The following is a 21,647-nucleotide window of genomic DNA, read 5'->3' as shown; positions in this document are numbered from 1 at the left end:
AATTTAAAAATAAATAAAAATTACCAATTAATAATTGGATTGGCCATTAGCACTAAACACATGATGTCTTTTTTATTCATACTGGATGCCAGAGGGCGCCCTCACACAATAAATCCACATATCCAGTCACAGAAGTAGCAGAACTCATGAAGCTCCAGGAAATCCCCAATATGGACAAATGCATTGCTATGGATGTAACTGAGTAAACAAGATATAAACGTTTTGAATGAAAAAACAAAAACAATAAACACTCGACTACGACAATGTATAGTTTATCTGTGTTATTCAAGCCATCTCTGGTATTTTCATAATAATTAAGTATCTTTATAATCCATAGCTAATCGATGTATTAGTAGACTATGGAACATATTTTCTGCCTCATTCTGTGACAAGAAGCTACATCAGATCACAAAAGGAAGCATTTAACTGGTGTTGTGGACTAAAAAGGTTATAATGTTCTCTTTTGTTGGGCAACAGGTTTAAAAATGTGAATACAAGAGAATTTTAGCTTTAGGCATTTTAATTTAAGAATGTTTAGCTTAGCTAGTTAATGGTAACCTGCTGCCGTCAGAGCAAGTGTAATTTCTGCATTCACGCGTTCCTCGGATGCTCTCATTTCCCGAGTTGTGCTTTTAAGTCGGAATTTGAAAACAGCACGCTCGCGTTACTACAAAGATTTGTTGGACGTGTATTATTAGAGCTTTCCGACTTGAGTTCACATGCATTTTCTCAGTCGGGAAATTATTTTTCACGCGAGGTGCCGGTGATGATGCTTCTTACGTTCGTTTTGGAGAAACAAAGGACAAATATTTCAATCATTGCTCAGGCATGGCACCGAAATGAGGCACCGAAATCTCCGTTCTGATTCGGTTCTAGTACATACCGGTTACATAGGTACCGGTGCCATATTGATACAGGGTTTCGGTACCCAACCCTATCCAGCAACCCCCCTCTCCCCCACTCCTGTACTTCAGATCAGTGAGGATATGTGCCAGGTCTTCAGGAGGAACAAGAGAAGAAAGGCATCAGGCCCAGATGGTGTGACACCAGCCTGTCTGAAAACCTGTGCTGACCAGCTGGCCCCCAACTTCACACAGATCTTCAATAGATCTTTGGAGTTGTGTGAAGTCCCCTCATGCTTCAAACCATAGACTGTAAAAAAGATGGATGACACGTCTCCGCTTCCTTCCACTATAGAAAAGTGAAGCGAATACATCTCAGTGTGGCCGCTGCCATCTTGAGTAAATGACGTCATTTGGAGCCCGAGTCTGCGCAGTAGAGTAGTGAGGTGGAGCCGCGGAATCAAACTCCCGCCCAAACTCCCGCAGACCCAATCAACCATAACGACGCGCCCCGTTTTTATAGCATCAAATTACTAGCTAAAAATCAAACTTATCACAAAAACTAACAATTGAACATATACCAGCGTGATAACAACTACCTTAAATGACCAAAACCATATTTCGGAAAATTGTATTGGAAGTATAATTTATTTTTTTATTTTGACTGAAGTCCCATTCGTTTACATGGAGAGGGCGGGGTTTATGACCTGTACTGCAGCCAGCCACCAGGGGGCGATCAAAGAGCCCACAGCTTCACTTTTAAGGACGAGTGAGACACACTTTAGTTCAGCTTTCAACACCATCATCCCTACGCTCCTCCAGACCAAACTAACCCAGCTCTCTGTCCCTAGCTCTGTCTGTCAGTGGATCACCAGCTTCCTGACAGATAGGCAGCAGCTAGTGAGACTGGGGAGATTCATGTCAAACAGCCGCTCCACCAACACTGGTGCCCCTCAGGGATGTGTTCTCTCCCCGCTGCTCTTCTCCCTGTACACCAACGACTGCACCTCTAAAGACCCCTCTGTCAAGCTCCTGAAGTTCGCAGACGACACCACACTCATCGGCCTCATCCAGGATGTGACGAGTCTGCTTACAGACAGGAGGTTAAAGAGCTGGCTCTCTGGTGCAGTCTAAACAACCTGGAGCTGAACACGCTCAAAACTGCGGAGATGATCGTGGACTTCAGGAAAAACAACCCCTGCACTCCCCCCACTCACCATCATAGACAGCACTGTGGCTGCAGTGGAAACATTCAAGTTCCTGGGATCCATCATCTCTTAGGACCTGAATTGGGACACTCACGTCAACTCCATTGTAAAAAAAAAAAAAGAAGCCCAACAAAGGTTGTACTTCCTTCGCCAGCTGAGGAAGTTCAACCTGCCACAGGAGCTGCTGAAACAGTTCTACTCCGCCGTCACTGAGTCTGTCCTGTGCTACAAAATCAGACATCAGAAGACTACAGAGAACGGTTCGGACTGCTGAATGGATTATCGGTGTCCCCCTGCCCACCCTTCAAGAACTGTATACATCCAGAGTGAGGAAAAGGGCTCTGAAAATCACTCTGGATCCCTCACATCCAAGTCATCCCCTTTTTGAACTTTTGCCATCTGGCCGGCGCTACAGAGCCCCAAATACCAGGACAAGAACACTTTCTTCCCCCAGGAAATCTACCTTATGGACAGGTAAATGTCGGTCTTTGAAAGTCATCCTGAGTGTCAACCCTGCCTGTGATCTGTGTCCCTTTTGGTTATTAAAACTCCCGTGTTGCTAATTCCTCGTCTCCTCGTTCCTGGTTCCCGTGCTCCCCGTGAGAGTGTGACAGAAAGACCGACCTATACAGTAACCTCCGTGTTTGTACCCTCCGTTTTGTTTCCGTTTTTACCCAGTGTTTTTTCTTTCCGTTGTGCATCTATGGATCCCTATGTTCGGCCCGAATTCCTCCTCCTCCTGCTGGAGCAGGGGCAACAATCTCTCGAGGACCACACCAGACTATTCCTGATGATAGCTAATGACACCAGCTACCCGGACGGCACGCTCTGCTCATTCTACAACGCAAGTCTGAACACCGCGTGCAGAGCGCTGTCGTCCGAGGATGGTCCTCGAGAGGATTTCGCCGCCGTGGAGTGGATTCTGGTGAGAAACGGATCACCCTCACCGCCTCTCCCGAGGATGATCTCGCCAGATCCACTCCAGACCCAGAGCCCAGCCCACCAACTCCCAGCGGTACGGAGCATCAGCCCGAGCCCACCGATGACGGAGAGCCATTCCCGCCGCGATCTGCGAGCCAGCGCGGCCGAGCGACTGAGCGGAAGATCGCCCGGAAGTTGAGCCCAACACGCCAGATCAGGTGCGAGAGCCGGCGACGGTGCCCATCGCGAGGGAGCCAACCGTGGGCGGTGTGAGCGGAGTGGAGCTCCGCCCCTGCATCACGGCTGAGGATGAGCTGATCATCTATCTGGGGCTGCTGGACATGGAGGAGGATTTACTGGACTGGGAAACGGATCTGGAGGTCAACGTTTCCCTTCACCAGCCGCCGTTCGCGGTCCAGGAAAACCCGCCCGGCAGAGAGTATGGCAAGCCCGCCGGCAGAGAGTATGGCAAGCCCGCCGGCAGAGAGTATGGCAAGCCCGCCGGCAGAGAGTATGGCAAGCCCGCGGCAGAGAGTATGGCAAGCCCACCAGAGCCGGCCCTCGCAAGAGCCCGCCAGTGCCTGCCCTCGCAAGAGCCCGCCAGTGCCTGCCCTCGCAAGAGCCCGCCAGTGCCTGCCCCTCGCAGAGCCCGCCAGTGCCTGCCCTCGCAAGAGCCCTCTAGAGTCTCTGCTGGTTCCGTCCAGCACAGCGCTTCAGCGCCCCCAGTGCCTGCGCCAAGAAGGCGCTCCCAAGAGTCTCCGCTGGTTCCGTCCAGCACAGCACTTCCCGAGCGCCCCCAGTGCCTGCGCCACGAAGGCGCTCCCAAGAGTCTCCGCTGGTTCCGTCCAGCACAGCGCTTCAGCGCCCCCAGTGCCTGCGCCAAGAAGGCGCTCCCAAGCGTCTCCGCTGGTTCCGTCCAGCACAGCACTTCCCGAGCGCCCCCAGTGCCTGCGCCACGGCGCTCCCAAGAGTCTCCGCTGGTTCCGTCCAGCACAGCGCTTCAGCGCCCCCAGTGCCTGCGCCAAGAAGGCGCTCCCAAGAGTCTCCGCTGGTCCCGTCCAGCACAGCGCTTCAGCGCCCCCAGTGCCTACACCAAGAAGGCGCCTCCCTGTCTCCAGCGCTGCAAGAGCGCCTCCTGTCTCCAGCGCTGCAAGAGCGCCTCCTGTCTCCAGCGCTGCAAGAGCGACTCCCTGTCTCCGCGCTGCCAGAGCGCCCCAAGTGTCCGCGCTTCAAGAGCGCCCCCAGCGCCGGCCCTCGCAAGTGCCCGCCAGTGCCGGCCCCTCGCAGTGCCCACCAGTGCCTGCGCCAAGAAGGCGCCTCCCTGTCTCCACGCTGCAAGAGCGCCTCCCTGTCTCCGCGCTGCCAGAGCGCCCCAAGTGTCCGCTCTTCAAGAGCGCCCCCAGTGCCGGCCCTCGCAAGTGCCCGCCAGTGCCGGCCCTCGCAAATGCCCACCCTCCCACCCGCTCCTGCCTCCTCCACCGCTGTCGCCTGGCAGCCCCTCTGCTCGCCTCAGCCCACCATCAATGCGGTGCGAGCCCCACAGGACTGCCATCCTCCAGCGTCGCCGGGCTGGAGTATCCCTCACCTCCACCTCCAACCTCCTCGGCCCGGACTCTGCCTCGGCCCGTTGACCCAGCGGCTCCACCTCGGCTCCTAGCTCCCTCGCCTCCACCGTCACCCGCCGATCCTCCAGCTCCACCAGGCTCCCTCGTCCCTCCGGCTCCGCCTTGGTTGGGCGCCGACCCGCCATCGCCTCAGGACTCCGCTCCTCCGGCTGCACCTCGCCGCTCCGTCCCACCGGCTCAGTTGGGCTCCTTCCTCCCGCCAGCTCCACCTTGGTCTCAGTCGCTCCGGCTCCGCCGCGGATCTCCGAGCTCCGCCCGCCTCGGGTCGCCAGAGCACTCTGCTCCACCTTGGCCCCCGGATCCTCGGCATTCCCTGGCTCGTCGGCTCTCCGTCTCCGCCTCGGGCTCCTCCACCACCTGCTCCGCCGCCGTTGGTCGGCCCCTGGAGTCGGAGGCCATTCCTCCTCCATGGCTCCTCCCTCCGTCGGCTCCACCGTGGGCCATCATCATGGCTGTGGCCTGGGTCCGGCCAGGCTCCTCCTGCTCCGGGTCCCTCCTGTCTCTTCCCTGGCTCCTCCCTCCTTCGTTGCCTCCCTGGTCTCTGTCTGCCGACCTCCTCCCGGTGGTCCGTCCTCCTCCTGAGCCTCCGCCATGGTTCCCACCCGTTTCCCCCTCTGTTGTTCCACGGTGCGAGGCGCACCTTCCGGGAGGGGAGTAATGTCACGTCCTGGACTGTCTTGTGTGTGTTTTGCTCCCCATGTGTGCCCTGTGACCTAGTTTCTGTCTCCCCTTGATTGGTTAATTTGATTCCAGGTGTGTCTCCTTTAGTTCCTTGATTGTCCTGTCTTTAAAACCCCAGTCCTTTCAGTTAGTGTTTGTCGGTCTTTGAAAGTCATCCTGAGTGTCAACCCTGCCTGTGATCTGTGTCCCTTTTGGTTATTAAAACTCCCGTGTTGCTAATTCCTCGTCTCCTCGTTCCTGGTTCCCGTGCTCCCCGTGAGAGTGTGACAATATGTGTATTTTTTTCATTCTCATCTTATTTTTATTGTCTGTGTGTCGTTGTTGTCTCTGTGAACTGGAAGCTAATGACACTAAAACAAATTCCTTGTATGCGCAAGCATACTTGGCAATAAAAGCTCTTTCTGATTCTTTCTGATTCTGTGACCTCTAGTTTGACCTCTGCAGTGACCAGTTGCCAGGGGCGCCGTAAGGGGGGGAGGTTAGGACGATTCTAAGGACCTGACGATAGAAGGGGGGCCCCCGAGGGGGAAGCACGATCGCAGTTTCTACCGAGGGGGACCCCCTGGTAAGCAATTTACCAAGAGGAACGTGAAACACGATTTACCGAAAGGATCGCGATTTCTAACGAGGGGAATCCAGTAGCACACATATCAGAATGTGACACGAGATTAACTAAACACACTTCTGGAAACATGAAGGATGAGTTCTGATTTCTGTCTGATTGTTGTTTTCAGTGTTTTCAGTGTCTGTGTTTGTGTTGGTCTGGTGCTTTCAGCTGATGGTTCTGTTGGGTTTGTTAGGAGGGTTTCACATCTACATGAGACACACTTCAGGTGAGAGACATTTGTTTTCATCATTATGGATTTGACATGCAATATTAGGAGTGAAGATGATAATGTGATGCTTTTAGGAAAGAAACAGGAAGATCAGAAACTGAGAATGAGAAGATTTAGAGAACATGAACACACAGCAGAAGATTCATGAGACCAGCAGCAGATCATCACATCTATGAGAAATTATTCATAATGTCACAGATTCTCACATGAATCCTGCTTCCACCTGTCAACAGCAGAAGACAGGTTTTTTTTTTTTTGGTAACACTTTTGTTGCTTATTTATTCATTTGTCTTTATGCTTTACATGACCCTAGCAGTATTTTATGCCATTACTTGAAACCTCTTCTGTTCATCCTTCATATTTATTTCTCTAAATCAGATCTGGCAGATTGTGAAGTCATTCTGTGTGTTTATTTTCCATATCTTCTAGAAATGGGTTTATTATACATTCCCACTCTTGCTCTTTTTTTACGTTATTCTGTTGGTTTTGGTTGATTTCTTTTATATACAGTGTCTCTTGTTTTATGTTTTATCTGTTTGAAGCTCCGTCACCCGTCTCTCAGTTTTGGGGTGTCTTGTGTTTTTAAACTTTTGTTTGGATGTGCAGTTCCTCTTCAGGAACTCGAGCTGTGTACAAGAACGCTAGGGGAACGCCTCCAGCGTGAAAAATCGCAGTGTTTGCACGAACATTGTTTGCACAAGCTTATTATGAACGAGGTTGTCATTATAGCAGTGTCTCTGCATAGAGGATAGTTCGCGCTGTCAGCTCGAGAGAAAAAAAGAAAAAAAAGGGGCTGATTGTGCTTCTCCCCGCCGTATGATCTCGCGGTTCCGGTCCGCCGCTGCTGAGGCACGGCGGCGAATGAGATCGCGGGGATCGCACATAGATCTGGCGGACGGGTTGGAGACGGGTTCGCCCTCTCTCCACCTGCAATCCCCAGACCTAGCGCTCTCGCGCGGGGCTTTGAGTGAGAGCTCACTGTTGCAGCGCGCGTTGCCGAGGCGACGCGTGCATTATGTCATTCTCCGTGTTTACTTGTCTGGTTGTTTTTCTTCATTTAATTTTGAGGAATTAAATTATCTATTTCATCTAACTAGGAGAAGTTAGATGTGTATGTGTAAAAGGAGCCTAAGAAAACTTGGGATTTTCTCGAGTGAGAGCACAATGTTTTACCTCTCTTCCTCTGAGGAGGTTGATGTGGTCAGCAGGGGCTGCTGGGCGGAGCAGCCCCAACCGTGTTCCAGCTCCTCCTATAGGGAGCGTCACTTCTCGTACTCCCCAGTATGTTGGAGTCAGAGTGGCGCTCCTGGGCCGAGGCCTTCTAGCGGAAGGCGGATCTGCAGACCGTCACTCTCGCTGGATAGTCTTTGGCTAAAACATCCTGCTGCCTATGGCCCAGGACTTCTGAGGGCCGGCCCCTCTGGGGAAGAGCGGCATACAAAAAAAGTAGGTGTGGCCCCTGAGGGGGCACAGCCCATAGCTTCCGGTCTCCCAACCGAGGTTGTTGAGACCTTCCTCCAATCCAGAGCTCCCTCAACGAGGAAACTGTACGCCTTGAAGTGGAACTTTTCACTTCTTGGTGCGGAGACCGCCAGCTCGACCCAGTCAACTGCCCGATTGGTACAGTTCTGGAGTTTGTGCGGGCCTGTTCCTCTGCAGGGTTAACCCACTCCACCCTGAGGGTTTACGTGGCGGCTATACTGGCCTACCGTGCCCTTCTCGGTGGCCTTTCAGTGGGTAGACACCCCCTAGTACATGTTTCCTCCAGAGGCTGAGGCCTCCGGCCAGAGAGCATTTGCTATGTGGTGGATCAGGATGCTATTCCATAGCCTCGAGTCCTCTGCTCTCCCCTCTTGAGGATCAAGACTCACTCTTCAGAAGTTGGCCTTCGGGACGCAGGCCCCACTCACCTTAGCCACCTGTGGCCTTTTTTCTCTCGCCCTAGCTGTGCTCCTCCACACTAGGCAGGGATTTGTCAGTCTGGCGGCGTGGGGATCTCGTTCCCCTAGCGTTCTTGGACGCAGCTCGAGTTCCTGAAGAGGAACATCTTAGGTTATGTATGTAACCCCAGTTCCTCGAGGGAACGAGACGCTGCGTCTCGAAGCCATACTTCCGGCATCCCTACGAGCGGTTGCTTCATTCCTGAAGCTGACGCCGGTTCCACCGCACGTGCTTTTATGCTTCCTGGCCGTGACGTCTCGCCCATCCTTTGGACAGATTACATTTGTATCAGAGCGCGGTCACGCTGGAGGCGTCCCCCTAGCGTTCTTGGATCCCTCGTTCCCTCGAGGAACTGGGGTTGCATACGTAACCTAAGATGTTTTTTAACCTGTTTAACCACATTCGTGCATTTTTATTCACAAGATCTTTGTGTCATTATAGAATATTGATAAACATGTCGTTCTTTAAGAATTGTAAATGGAGTCAATGCTGTATTTGTTATGCTTTTTGAGTTAAATTAAAATAAAACTTTGAAATTAAACTTTTTTTTTTTTTTTTTTTTTGGCAGTCACAAGCTCATTCATTTTGTTAAATAGTCAGTTAATATTTTAACTAACAGAAAGCACACATCAATGAATTTAAACAGCCGTAAAACAACGACATATGAAAAAAATTAATCAAGGACATGGGTTCATAAGTCTTTTTTCCTCCTGTGGATGTCGCTAATAACAAACATAGTGTGATTGTCTTTGAAAGTCAATCATTAAATCATAGATTTATAGTACCCCTTACCAAAAAGTAGTATGCTTCAAGTTTATTTTATTAAGTATACTTAAGTAAAGTTCAAGTACATTTTTAAGTATACTTTATGTAGTAAGTATACAAATATCAGTGTAGTATGCAGTAGTATACTTGTAAGTGTACCGTTTCAAAACTCCTTGGGAATATATTGGTCCACTTATGTTTTAATGTGCTCTCTCATTTGTCCATGAAATAATTAATAGTCTGTTAATTATTCGGTAATTATTGATTAATAATTCGTTAATTTAACTAAAATCATCCGTAATGTAGCTTATAAATAAGTTAAAACATTTAAAAGCATGAGGTTTTGAATGAAATGAAGCAGAGCGAGGTGGAGTGCAGCTGTATTTGTCGTCTTCTCCTGCAGGTGTCGCTCTCTACATGAGCAGCTCGCAGCTACAAACATATGAGCCTCAGCTCCAGTAAACAGAAGAGTGAGTCCAGAATCCTCTCTTCATTCACACATGAACTGGACCGGATCCGAGTCACACATCACAAACACTCAATGAGAAGAAGACATTACAAACAGCCTGCTGTAACACACATCTAGACCAGAATCTGGTTTACTCTCAATAAAACCATCAAGAGCATTTCATCAATACAGTAAAGATACTGTTTTATTTGATTTGCAGGAAAATCTGACTGAAAATGGTACTTCTTTTTCCATCTTTCTTTTTGTTTCACTCTCTTGTTTTAGATGTCACATCATCTGCCTTCCCCAATAGGAGGAAACTTCCTCTTTCCTTTGTGAAGTGGTCAGAGATTTCCTCATGTGTCAGTCCAGTCTGAGTCTCGCTGTGAAGACGCTTCATGAGAGCCAGAACAGAGACGGACAGAAGTCCAGACACTCGTGTCACGATCTGAAGCAGCATCACACTCTTCACACACGATGCTGGTCTTTGGACTGATGCTGCTGCTGCAAACTGCTGCATGTGAGTCTCTTTCACATCGCACTCTGTTATGATGCTGTTCAGTCAGCACTCTCAGAAATAAAGGTACAAAAGTTGTCACTGGGGCGGTAACTTTTCAAAAGGTACATGTTTGTACCTAAAAGGTCCATTTTGGTACTTTAAAGGTACATATTACTACTTAAAGTGTACATATTTTAACCTAATAGGCACAAAAGTGTACCTTTTGAAAAGGTACCGCCCCAGTGACAGCTTTTGTACCTTTATTTCTGAGAGTGAGGTGAACCTCTGATATAAAAGCATTTGTGTTGTAATATTACATGAAGAGTCCGCAGTGATCTAGTCAGTGTTTTCTGATCTTCTTGACAGTTTTTACTTACAGTTGGAGTATTAAGAGTGTGTTTCTCTCTCTGTATCCATTGTGCTGGAAGAATTTTGTAAACGTATTAATTTTTTTAAACATTATGGTATTATATGGACGATTCATCAAATAATGTTTGTCCATTAAATATAATGTCTGAAAGATTGAGACATTATTAATAAAGAGAGAAATGTCACAGGTTAACGGGATTGAACAGAATCTGCAGGACAAAGACAAACAATTCTGCATTATCAGAATATCACGTTAGTGTTTGTAGAATGTGAAAGCATGATAGTTTATTTTAATAAAATCAACTTTTAGATTTGCTTTTTGACTGTTGGCATACAGACTAGCTAATATTATATTTTTAAAATTCAATTTAATGTTTTATTTAAATCTTTTTTTTTGCTACACACTAAATTAATTTTAATCTGTTAAGTAATATGATTTAGTTCAGTAAGTAGTAAGTCAGAAGGAGAGACACAAATGACACTTTCCTTAGAAAAGAGTCTGACCTGAGATCAGAAGTGTGAAAGCAGATCAAGAGTCTGTTAGATGTTTCTTCTGTTGAACTTTAATTCTGTAAATGTTTCTGTCTGATTTTATTTTATGATTCGAGAGATACCCTATTTATTTCTCTCGCTCTCTCTCTCTCTCTCTCTCTCTGTGTGTGTGTTTTGTTCTTCAGGTCTGGATCGGTTCTGCAGGTTTAATCAGTCTGATATCTGTTACGCAGCTCTGGGACACAAACTCAATCTGCTGAACCCTCGTAATACAGACAACAGGATACAAAAGAGAATAAACAACAACAAAACAACTGATCCAGTTTGTAGAATAAAGAATGGCAAGATGAGAGAGACTGAATGTGATCTTTATAGTAACAGACCTGAAGTTACAGTCATTAATGGGACTCTGATAATAAACCGTGTGATCAGAGCTGATTCAGGGAATTACACAGTAACACTCTTTCATTGCTCAGGCTGCTCAGAAACATCTACAGATCTTCAAGTGAATGTTGAAGGTACAGAAACTCTCTCTTCAGACTCATTACAATCTCATGTTCTCCAAAGATCTCACTCTCATACAGATGAACCAGTTGAATCTCTGTGAAGGGTTTTATTCAGCGTATTATTGAATATCTAGAATTTAGTCTAATTCATCTGCACTTTCCATGTACAGTACTAAGACAATTTTCAGATTTAAATACCAGCATGTTGCTTACTGTACAGTACAGTACTAGGTCACACTTTATATTAGGTGGCCTTAACTACTATGTACTTACATCAAAAAATAAGTACAATGTACTTATTGTATTGCAAAACACATTTCCTGCTATTTAGGTGTGATAAGGGTAGGTTAGGGACAGGTTTGGTGGTATGGGTAGGTTTAAGGGTGGGTTAAGGTGTAAGGGATGGGTCAACAGAGTAATTGTAAATGTAATTACAGAAATTAATTACAGATGTAACTACATATAGGTATTTTTAAAAATATAAGTACAATGTAAAAACATGTATGTATACAACAAGTGCATTGTATCAAATGATTAATTTCAATGTAAGTACATAGTAGTAAAGCCACATAATATAAAGTGAGTTTTAAAAATGTGAAAGCATTCCAAACAGTCTTTTGATACATTGTTGTCACATGACTAATCTACTGAACGCTGCATGTTTAATTCAGTCCAGCTTTCACCTCTGCAATGCATTTTGTTTAGAAATGTCTTGACATTGGCTCAGTTGAGAAAGAGTTGTGTGACGGTCACGTGTCCCTCCCTCCAGCTCCTATTGGCTCAGTGGAAGTGTCAATCATCTGCTCCTCCAGTGGGATGATGAGGGGGTCCTGCTCCTCTGAGGGCGATCAGATCCTCTACAGCTGGACTCTGAATGGAGATCCACTGATGGATGGAAACTCCAGCATTGATCTGGATGAGGGAACTGATGGAAACATCAGCTGCAGTGTGAAGAACCACGTCAGTCACGGACAGGAGACCGTTACTGCCAAACCCTGTCCTGGTGAGCGTTTAATACATGAATGTCCACGTATTTATAAAAACCACAGCAACAGCAACAAGAGTGATGAAGATGAACAAATCTTACAAAACCTGTCAAGAACATGTTCAAGTCACATTTCACCACAAAATACCCTTATGCCATAGTGCAATATCACCGATGCATTTTGATGAACTGTGATGGTTTTACCTCCTGACTCTTTATGTTTCAGTTGATTTAGATTTTTTTTTAATTAAGTTGGACCATATTTAGATAAACCTTTTTTGTTGTTCATCTAGTTTAGTTACTTTTAGTTTACTTACTTAATTTGTATATTTTTCACTTGCTAAATTATAAACAAACAAACAAACATTTCACCCCAAAATCAAAAGAAATTCTATTTTGCTGCAGAAAATGAGAACTACTGTACAACCATTAAATTTACAACCATTAATTTGCATTTTTACCTTTTTTATGTCAATCAAAAGCACTCCTACTCCCTAAATTTTCTTTACCTTTAAGGTCTAGGATGTAAATATTTATTCATTTATTTATTTGCAATTGTAATTGGTAACAGTAATAATTGTTATTTAATTCTATTACTGTAATTGCGTATGATAAATTTCTCTCAGATACATTTTATGATGATGATAATATTATGATTTTATTTTCCATAATTTAAAGAGGGAAAACAAATGCAACCATTACATTATTTATATTTTACTATTTTTAATTTCATTTAATTATTTTCTACATATTAATCACAGTGGTGGCCAAAATTATTAGAACACTATTATTTTCACCAGCTAAAAATGGTTTTAAGTCATTTAATTGCTTTTATAAAATAATTATTTTTTATAAAATAAAAAAATGTTTTTGCATTAATATATTGAGAATATATAATTTAAACCCCACCCACCCCAATTTGAATTTTCTTCATTATGTCATTCTCTTACTTAGCCACTTAATTCTTCAAAATGGTTAATTATCTCTGCAGCAATTTATATTAAGAGAGAAAACAGGTGATTCTGCAACGATGTTTTATTACAGGACCAACTACTGCATCTGTGACCTCAACAGTGACAAAGGATTCAGAAAATGGTATGAGTTTCTCATCAGCTGGTATGAGCGTCACCCATGGAGTATGTCCTTTATATGTGTGCATATTAAGCAACAGTAAATACTGCAAATTACAAGTAAAGGTGATAATAATGTCTTTGAGGGATCTACAGGCTCTTCTGTAGTTAAATTATTCATGAACTAATGTACAGCACTATTAATTGCATGTAGTTGTTATTCTTGTTGCTGTTGCAGTTGGTAATGAACTTTTCACAACAGTTTTGAAGTTTGAATTTGATCGTGTTTCGTTCTTCCATAGTTTTATATGTCCTCTAATTGCTTTGGGCTGTATTGCGCTGATCCTGATTCTGCTGTTCATCATCGTATATCACATTTATAAGAAAAAACAGGTCAAGTCGACACCAGGTCAGTTCATTTCGAATCTGTAGTTCATATACTAACTGAAAAGGTTCAAATGTAGTACTTTTCAATGCAATCAGCAATTACAGAGTCAAAACATTGGTTTATATGCCTTCAAATCTTGAGAAGATTTGTGGCTTTTATGTTATATGTGCTGAATAGATTTTTTGGTCATTGCACTTTCTTACAGACAGTTTTAAAGACAAATGCACCAAAAGCCAAAAGCAGAAACATTATAGGCCTACACGTGGTGAAGATGATACAAGGCAATTTTGGTGGAAATTCAACAAACCTGGTATTAACCAGTGCAAATTGGTGCTAAATTGCAGAAAGGCTTTGAAACAATACTGTTCTTTAAACCTCATGAATATATAGAAAAAAAATCTTGAGTTTCAGCCAGATTATTTAATTCAATAATGATTTTTGACCATTCAATTTTTGGCCAAGTACTATGATCATGGTGTTTATAGCAAAGTTAAAGTCATTGGGCCTTATTTAGGGTGCTATGAATTCCATTTTATTTTTTCCCGAATACCATTCCTTTTTCATCAAAAAACATGTCTAATTAATTGAAATAATGAAACCTACAATATTAAGCAGCAATTTATTAAAAGTTTTACAAAAATTGAATTTAAGACCCTATGATATGTTTTATTTATTTTTTTTAATTCAGTTTTATTTTTACCAAATTCTGTTTTCCATTAATTTTCTGGATTCTATTTGAACAGTTTATTTAAATATAATAATCAAAAGCATCTCTAATTAATTGATTTTAAATTAAAATTTAATATAATCCCCCATTATTATTTATTCTGTTAAATAATTTTTCTGGTATATAGCCTATATTTTTCTGGCATAAATATTCTTTTAAAAATAATTCTTTAATAATAATTGTATTAGTAGTTGTAGTACTATCATTACATTAAATAATATGTCACGGTTTCTTCAAGTTAATCTAAACTTTTATTTTGACAGGTTGCTGTGAAAACCTTTAAGTTTCTGATTGTATATGATGACTATAGCTTTTCTCAAAAGAAATGGTAAAATGCTAATGAATGACTCTCAGAGCATTTCTAGAGATTGTTTATGTGTTCAAGTACTCATATATTGAGGCGACAGGCTAAAATGACTGCGAGCGTCACATGCATTTCAATATGTGTGTAGTAAACGAAACCGTGCGATCGCACCATTCATTCACTCACAGAACATGCAGGATTCATATTTAAATAGTATGCAGCTTAATATTCACAGACACTAGAGTCCATATTCATTCAAAATGTGCAAATTCCGTGACATTTGGTATTCCATTTTTATGACTGGATTCCGCGATCCATCCGCGTTTTCCGCATAAAGGAAATCATAGGGCCTATGATTCATGAAACATGAGCATAATCATTTTTTTTTTAATGTAAATTGTTCATAAAGCTGTTTTGATTTACAAAAGTCTTTGCATGTTCACAATGTTAAAATTGTTAAAAAATTTACAGCATCATGTGAAACGTGCATAAAACTTCCAAATGTTTAGTGTATTTCTGACACTGTTTTGATAACACTGTTTACCATAATAATATATAATTATAAAATTAGTTACATTAGTAACCAATTAGTTAAATAAATAAATTGCCAATTCTAAATGGGCATACATTAAAGCCTTTGTTTACAAATAACTGGAATTCATTAACTGTGAATTTTAACTATGAAGTCATTTGGGAAAATTTGGGGATTTTAGGCACCTTTTATGTGCAGTTTACTCAGAATTTACTCATATTTTTATTTTCAATAAATCTAAGACTGGCAAAGATATGATCTCACTTCCTATATTCTGTCTTCACTTTTTTCTTGATATATTACATGCAAACAGTTCAATAAAGAAAAAAGAAAAGTTTTAACCTGCATGATCCAGGGATTCAGTAGTTTTGAAGCCAATACTTCAGTGATTGAAATATTAGATTGTATTTTATCTGTTGCTAATGTCAGTGTTTTCCCATCAGCTGCTGCTGGCAATGAGGACGTCATATACGCTGATATCTCTCATAAGAAAAAGAGTGAAACGAAGAAAACAGGTAAGAAAATATCTACTTTACTCTTTAAAACAACACACGACTCAGTTTCTATCAGTGGTTAATCATCTCAGTCATTGAATTAGTGAAGATACTTCCTAGTCCTTTCATACTAGAAGAAAAGATTTCTTGGTTAAGCCTGTCTACTGAAATCACATAGTTTAAAGTTTGAGCACTGCTTTATGGTTTAAGATGATGTTTGCAAACTAAATTTGCTCGTTTACTGAAGTAGATTCTTTTGCTTAGAATCAATCAGACAACACCCATCCCATGTTCAGTGGAAACTAGTTACTAATGCAAACTGTATTTTCCCTTATACAAAAATAGAGAACTCACTGAGAAAGTGTCGTCATAAAACTTTTTTTACAAGATGACTATTTAACCCTGCAATTGAATTTTATTTATTTTTATTACATTAATTGTTCAATTGTATTATATACATTACATTTTATTATTATATTTATTAGAAGAAGAGTTTTGTTTACCATCAGCCAGACGCTTTCAAAGGTGTTTATAAACATGGTCACACTTTATATTAGGTGGCCTTAACTACTATGTACTTGCATCAAAAAATAAGTACAATGTACTTATTGTGTTCATACTGTATTGCAAAACACTTCTGCTGCTATTGAGGCGGGATACGGGTAGGTTAGGGACAGGTTTGGTGGTATGGGTTGGTTTAACGGTGGGTTTAGGTGTGAGGGATGGGTCAACAGTGTAATTATAAATGTAATTACAGAAATTAATTGCAGATGTAATAACATATAGGTATTTTAAAAAATATAAGTACAATGTAAAAACATGTATGTACACAATAAGTGCATTGTACCAAATGATTAATTTAAATGTAAGTACACAGTAGTTAAGGCCACCTAATATAAAGTGGGACCATAAACATCAGTAAAATTTTTGGTCTTGGAAACAAAGAAAGTTTATGACTTCACATATCCATTTATAACATCTTCTGTGAAAATGATAGCATTAGAAACAAAGGTTTAGTGGTTTAGAGCAGCGGTTTTCAGTTCCAGTCCTCGCGACCCCCCGATCTGCCTATTTTTCATGTCTTTTTTTCTTCACACCTGATGATTCAGATAACCAGCTAGAAGAGAGCTCGATGCATGAACTGTGTTACGATTGACATGCTCCCTACACAGTGTTCACTGCTTACTTCCCGAGCAACGGAAATCTGTTGAAGTTTACTTCACTTCGTAACATTCATTCATACCTGCAGCATCTTCACACACAGACAAAACTTACTATACTCTCAGAAATAAAGGTACAAAAGTTGTCACTGGGGCGGTACCTTTTCAAAAGGCACATGTTTGTACCTAAAGGGTCCATTTTGGTACCTTAAAGGTACATATTAGTACTTAAAGTGTACATATTTGACCCTAATAGGCACAAAAGTGTACCTTTTGAAAAGGTACCACCCCAGTGACAGCTTTCGTACCTTTATTTCTTAGAGTGTAGAGAAGTGTGAAGTGTGACATAATATACCTCACGTCTTGCACACTTTAAATAGAACATGCCTTTAAACTGGAAACAAACGACTGAAGTGATAAGAGATACATACAAAATGTGCAGAGCGTTGGTATGCGAGGAGTAGGATTAAGAACCACTGGTTTAGAAGATTAATCTCATTCAACTAACTAAGCTAATAATTCTGGAGAGTAGTTAGTAGTTTAATAGTGATAGGTTGGTTCGTGAACGGTTCCATCTTTCATATGACAAATGAACAAAAGAGGTGAACTAATCATCTATGCTTTCTATCCTCTGCTGTATTATAATTGTGGCAATGCTGAGGGGAGGAGAAATAATGTATAAACGGATCAGAGTACACCTAAACAAAAACCGACTACGCCACCCCGTCAAGAAACAGGGAAAGGACCACAGGTTCGTAGGCCAAGTATAACCCCAAGAGACGTGTGAACAATGTACAAAACGCTTTACTAGATTGTTACAGTAAATAATTAAAAACACCCAATGGCATGAATGCCACGTGTCGGATCACAATATAAAGCACAAATGGTAGCCATGTGTACTACACCAAATAAAGAAACAATTTAAAAATACTCACACAAGAAAACAACAGAAACCAACAAAAGACAGGCACAGGCTCGCCAACGGCAGGGGCAGGCTAGCTGAAGTGAAGATCCGATCTGTACACTAGTGCATCCCATGCACACACACACACACACACATACACACACAAAGTGAAGCGTGATTCCAAGCAGCACTGCACTCCACCCGATTATACCACCACCAGTACTCGAAACCAGCTAGCCTCCCAGCCTCGGGGCCCGACAGTGCCTAGAATAGACAAAAAAAACCTATTATATTCAATAAAACAATAGAAATACTTCAACTTAAACCAAAAGGAAACGCGACATATGAAGAAACAGTCTCACAATGGTATAGTTACATCAAACAAAAAAAAAAAAATATATAGCAGCAAAATAACACAATATTATATTTAAATTAAACAAAAGAAATAAACCAAAACACTCTAAATAGAATAGTCACTCTGAAGGCTCACTGAAGCAGTAGCACCTCAAAGTCAGTTCTCCCAGGGCCGCATGAAAACACTCTTCACAGCATAGTCACAGATGCAAACAGCCAAAAGGCCGACGAATCAGGCCTGTCGCAATAGTGGGACAACTCAGAACCGCTACTACATTCGGCTTTCTTTGAGCATCAGCCAAACCGGTATACGGCCAATATTTAGCCGTACAGCAGAGGGACTTATCAAAAAAATAAGAATAAGGGAAAACAAAAGAAGAGAATACAAAACAACAGAAAAGAAAACAGCAGCGCCGTCTTCCTTCAACACAGAGTATAAACACTTCCGCGTTCTCCAACGACTAGCCAACACGGCATCAGGAAAACCTCAATGCACAAAACGAATCATGGTGCCACACAAATTGTACCGTTGCTCTCAGCTCACAAGCATAGAATCTCATGCAGGAAGACACAGTCACCGAAGAATTTCACCGCTGACATGTAGTGGACAGCCTGCAACCCAACACACAGCATCAAGTGGCCATTCAGCACGCACCTGTACACCCGCACTCCATAAGGGCAGTCCCAGCCGTGACGCACACCAAGTGGCATAACTCCAGCCTTAAATACCCGGGTTCCAATAGACTATTGTGGGTGATAATCACACGCCAATGAGCCAATGTGGAAGGATTACGTCACCCACCTTGCCACATAATGACTTTCTAATTTGGAAAATGATCAAAGAGGGCATATGTAAATGTGTACATGGAATTTGGGTATTAAAATAAAATATTTTAACTGAAGAAAAAAATCTTGACCAGGGGCGCATCAGGTAGTCAAAGGCAAAACTATGGATGATCCAGAAAGGGAAATAAATTCAAAATAAATAGCTGGGTCCTGTTGCAAAACACACACACACACACAAATTCCACATCCAGGCACTCACATAGTAAACAAAGTAAAAAGCCTTTATTCTAAGACAGGGCTACAGATTAAAAAGACACCAACGCGTATCAGCCCAAGCAGGCCTTCGTCAGGGTGTTTTTTTGTGTGTGTTTTGCGACAGGATCCACCTATCTTGTTTTACTATTTTAACTGTTCAAATGAATGAAATGATTTAAAGATTAGTTCATTTTTTTGAACATGAATGAACTAGAGATGTGATCTTCCCATCACTAGTTTAACTTGCGCTGGATTGAATCTTTCCATCATTATTGTTTGCTACTTAAATAGTTTCACTCTTGAAAGCTCCATTTGTCAGTTACCAGTTTGCAGACTAGTAGTATGAACAGCAATTTTGTATGTGTAGAGACGCCCGCTAATGTCTTGCCCTGTCACCGTTTCTTCTTTCTGAGAAGAATCACTCCCGGCTGCTGGTGTGGAATACGTTGAGATCCAACCGCAGAAGAGGAGGAAGGAGAGGAAAGAGAAGGAGGAAGAGGTTCAGTATGGCGAGGTGATATTCAATCTAAACCGTTCAAGCGCTCGCACACGGCCTCAGGAGGAGTGTATTTATTCTCAGGTACAAAGATGCTAGTTTCACAACAACAGCTGTGTAAAATCACTCTTTCCCTGGGAAACATTCACATATGTTTCACTTTTGGAGTTGTACAGTTTACATAAAGCACATATCTCTTTGCATATGCACTGTAAATTGTTTTGTCTGACATGTTAATGATGGTACTTGTATGTTGATATGCTGTGTTGTGGCCTGCAGAGTGAATATTAAAGTGATAGTTCACCCAAAAATGAAAATTACCCTATGATTTATTCATCCTCAAGCCATCCTAGGTGTATATGACTTTCTTCTTTCAGACAAATACAATTGGAGTTAAAAAATGTCCTGGCTCTTCCAAGTTTTATAATGGCAGTGAATGGGTGTTGAGATTTTGAAGGCCAAAAAAGCGCTTCCATCCATCATGAAAAGTGCTCCACACTGCTCCGGGGTTAATAAGGCCTTCTGAAGCAAAGCGATGTGTTTGTTTAAGAAAAATATCCATATTTAAAACTTCATAAACCATAATCTCTTGAGAGAGTGGCACTCCAGTGGATGACTTAGGACATAGGCGTAGCGTAAGCCTCGGTGAGAAGTGACAGACGCGGAAGCGCAGAGGAGAAATCAGCAAAAAGTACAAAACAAGGATTTGTAAAGAAAAATGTTGGAGGATTTCGATATAAGGCAAGAGGAGACTGGTGTAAACAAAACTTGGGTCTCTTGAGACTAGCATATTCTCACCGGAGCTTACGCTACGCCTACATCCTACGTCATCCGATGGAGCGCCCTTCTCTGGCGAACGTGTGTACGATAGTTAGCGGAAGCTAGAGATTACAGTTTGTGAAGTTTTAAACATGGATATGTTTCTTACACAAATGTATCAGTTCACTTTAGGAGGCCTTTATTAACTCCCTGGAGCCATGTAGAGTACTTTTCATGATGGATGGACGCACTTTTTTGGGCTTCAAAATCTCAACACCCATTCACTGCCATTTTAAAGCTTGGAAGAGCCAGGACATTTTTTAATATAACTCCAATTGTATTCGTCTGAAAGAAGAAAGTCACTGGCTTGAGGGTGAGTAAATCATGAGGTGACTTTCATTTTTGGGTGAACTATCCCTTTAAAATACTGTATGTGTCTGGGCTGAACCATGAAATGTTGAGTACCCAAGACAATGGAGAAAAAAAGGGAACCAAATGCATGTTATTTTCCTTCAGACAAGCACTACTGTTTTTAGCACTTCTCAATTTGTTCAGCTGGCAGATGTGATGACATGAAAGTGAGAAAAGGCTTAAATGAAAGTCAGCTTTTAATCATGAATAACGAGGAGGTGATCGATGTGCTCTAAAGTCATGAAAACACAGCAATCAGGTGATTTTAAATTATTAAAACATTTCAAAGCAATTGAAATTTGGAAAATCTAAGCTTTGCTAGAAATGGCCTGAAAAAGGTCTGATGATATCTAGAGGTTCACTCACACTGACGAGTTAAACTGCTTTAAAGTTCTGTAAAGTCCTTACTAGTCCTGCTAGTAAACGGTGTTGATCCTACCAGCTAAACTAGTTCAGTGTTCAGTTTCCAGATAAAAATGTATAGCTTGAATTCACAGTAAAATCATCTAAAAGTTTGCCAAAGGCATAAATATAAATGCACTTAATTTTTGTTGCATCTTTGTTGCTTTCATTAAAAATTACATTTAATTTAGCTAATTATCGCCAGCTCTATATATATATTGTTTGATACAGAAGTATTTTCAACTTTATTTGCATACACTGTAAAAAAAAAAAAAAAAAAAAAAAAGTTGAGCCAACTTAAAATTTTAAGGCAACCAGCTTCAGCAGATTTTTGAGTTTGCTCAACTTATTTTTTTGGGAGATTCTCAAATTTTTGTTGTATAAACTTAAAACGACAAGTTGAGAAAACTCAAAAATCTGCTGAAGCTGGTTGCCTTAAAATTTTTTTTTTTTACAATGTACTTTTTTTATGTGTACACTCACATAA

At 42.1% G+C, this 21,647-nt stretch overlaps 1 protein-coding gene across 3 annotated transcripts in view; it reads left to right on the top strand.

Annotated features, from left to right (window-relative positions):
* The window catches only part of LOC131552895 (uncharacterized), a 28,610-nt gene extending 7,196 nt beyond the window's left edge, over positions 1 to 21,414 (top strand). For 2 of the 3 annotated variants that reach the window (XM_058797072.1, XM_058797070.1), the window contains exons 6-11: positions 10,813 to 11,145; positions 11,903 to 12,136; positions 13,163 to 13,213; positions 13,573 to 13,597; positions 15,583 to 15,654; positions 19,509 to 19,895. In XM_058797072.1, coding sequence (XP_058653055.1) covers positions 10,813 to 11,145; positions 11,903 to 12,136; positions 13,163 to 13,213; positions 13,573 to 13,597; positions 15,583 to 15,598 — 659 coding nt within the window. In that variant the 3' untranslated portion in view covers positions 15,599 to 15,654; positions 19,509 to 19,895. Of the gene's footprint in view, positions 1 to 10,812; positions 11,146 to 11,902; positions 12,137 to 13,162; positions 13,214 to 13,572; positions 13,598 to 15,582; positions 15,655 to 19,508; positions 19,896 to 20,902 lie in introns of those variants that run through there. The other variant, XM_058797071.1, reaches the window with a different exon arrangement.
* Positions 21,415 to 21,647: the final 233 nt, after the last annotated feature.

Source organism: Onychostoma macrolepis, chromosome 14 (assembly GCF_012432095.1).
Source record: "Onychostoma macrolepis isolate SWU-2019 chromosome 14, ASM1243209v1, whole genome shotgun sequence".
Lineage (NCBI taxonomy): Eukaryota > Metazoa > Chordata > Actinopteri > Cypriniformes > Cyprinidae > Onychostoma > Onychostoma macrolepis.
This window is presented reverse-complemented; position numbering and strand designations above follow the sequence as displayed.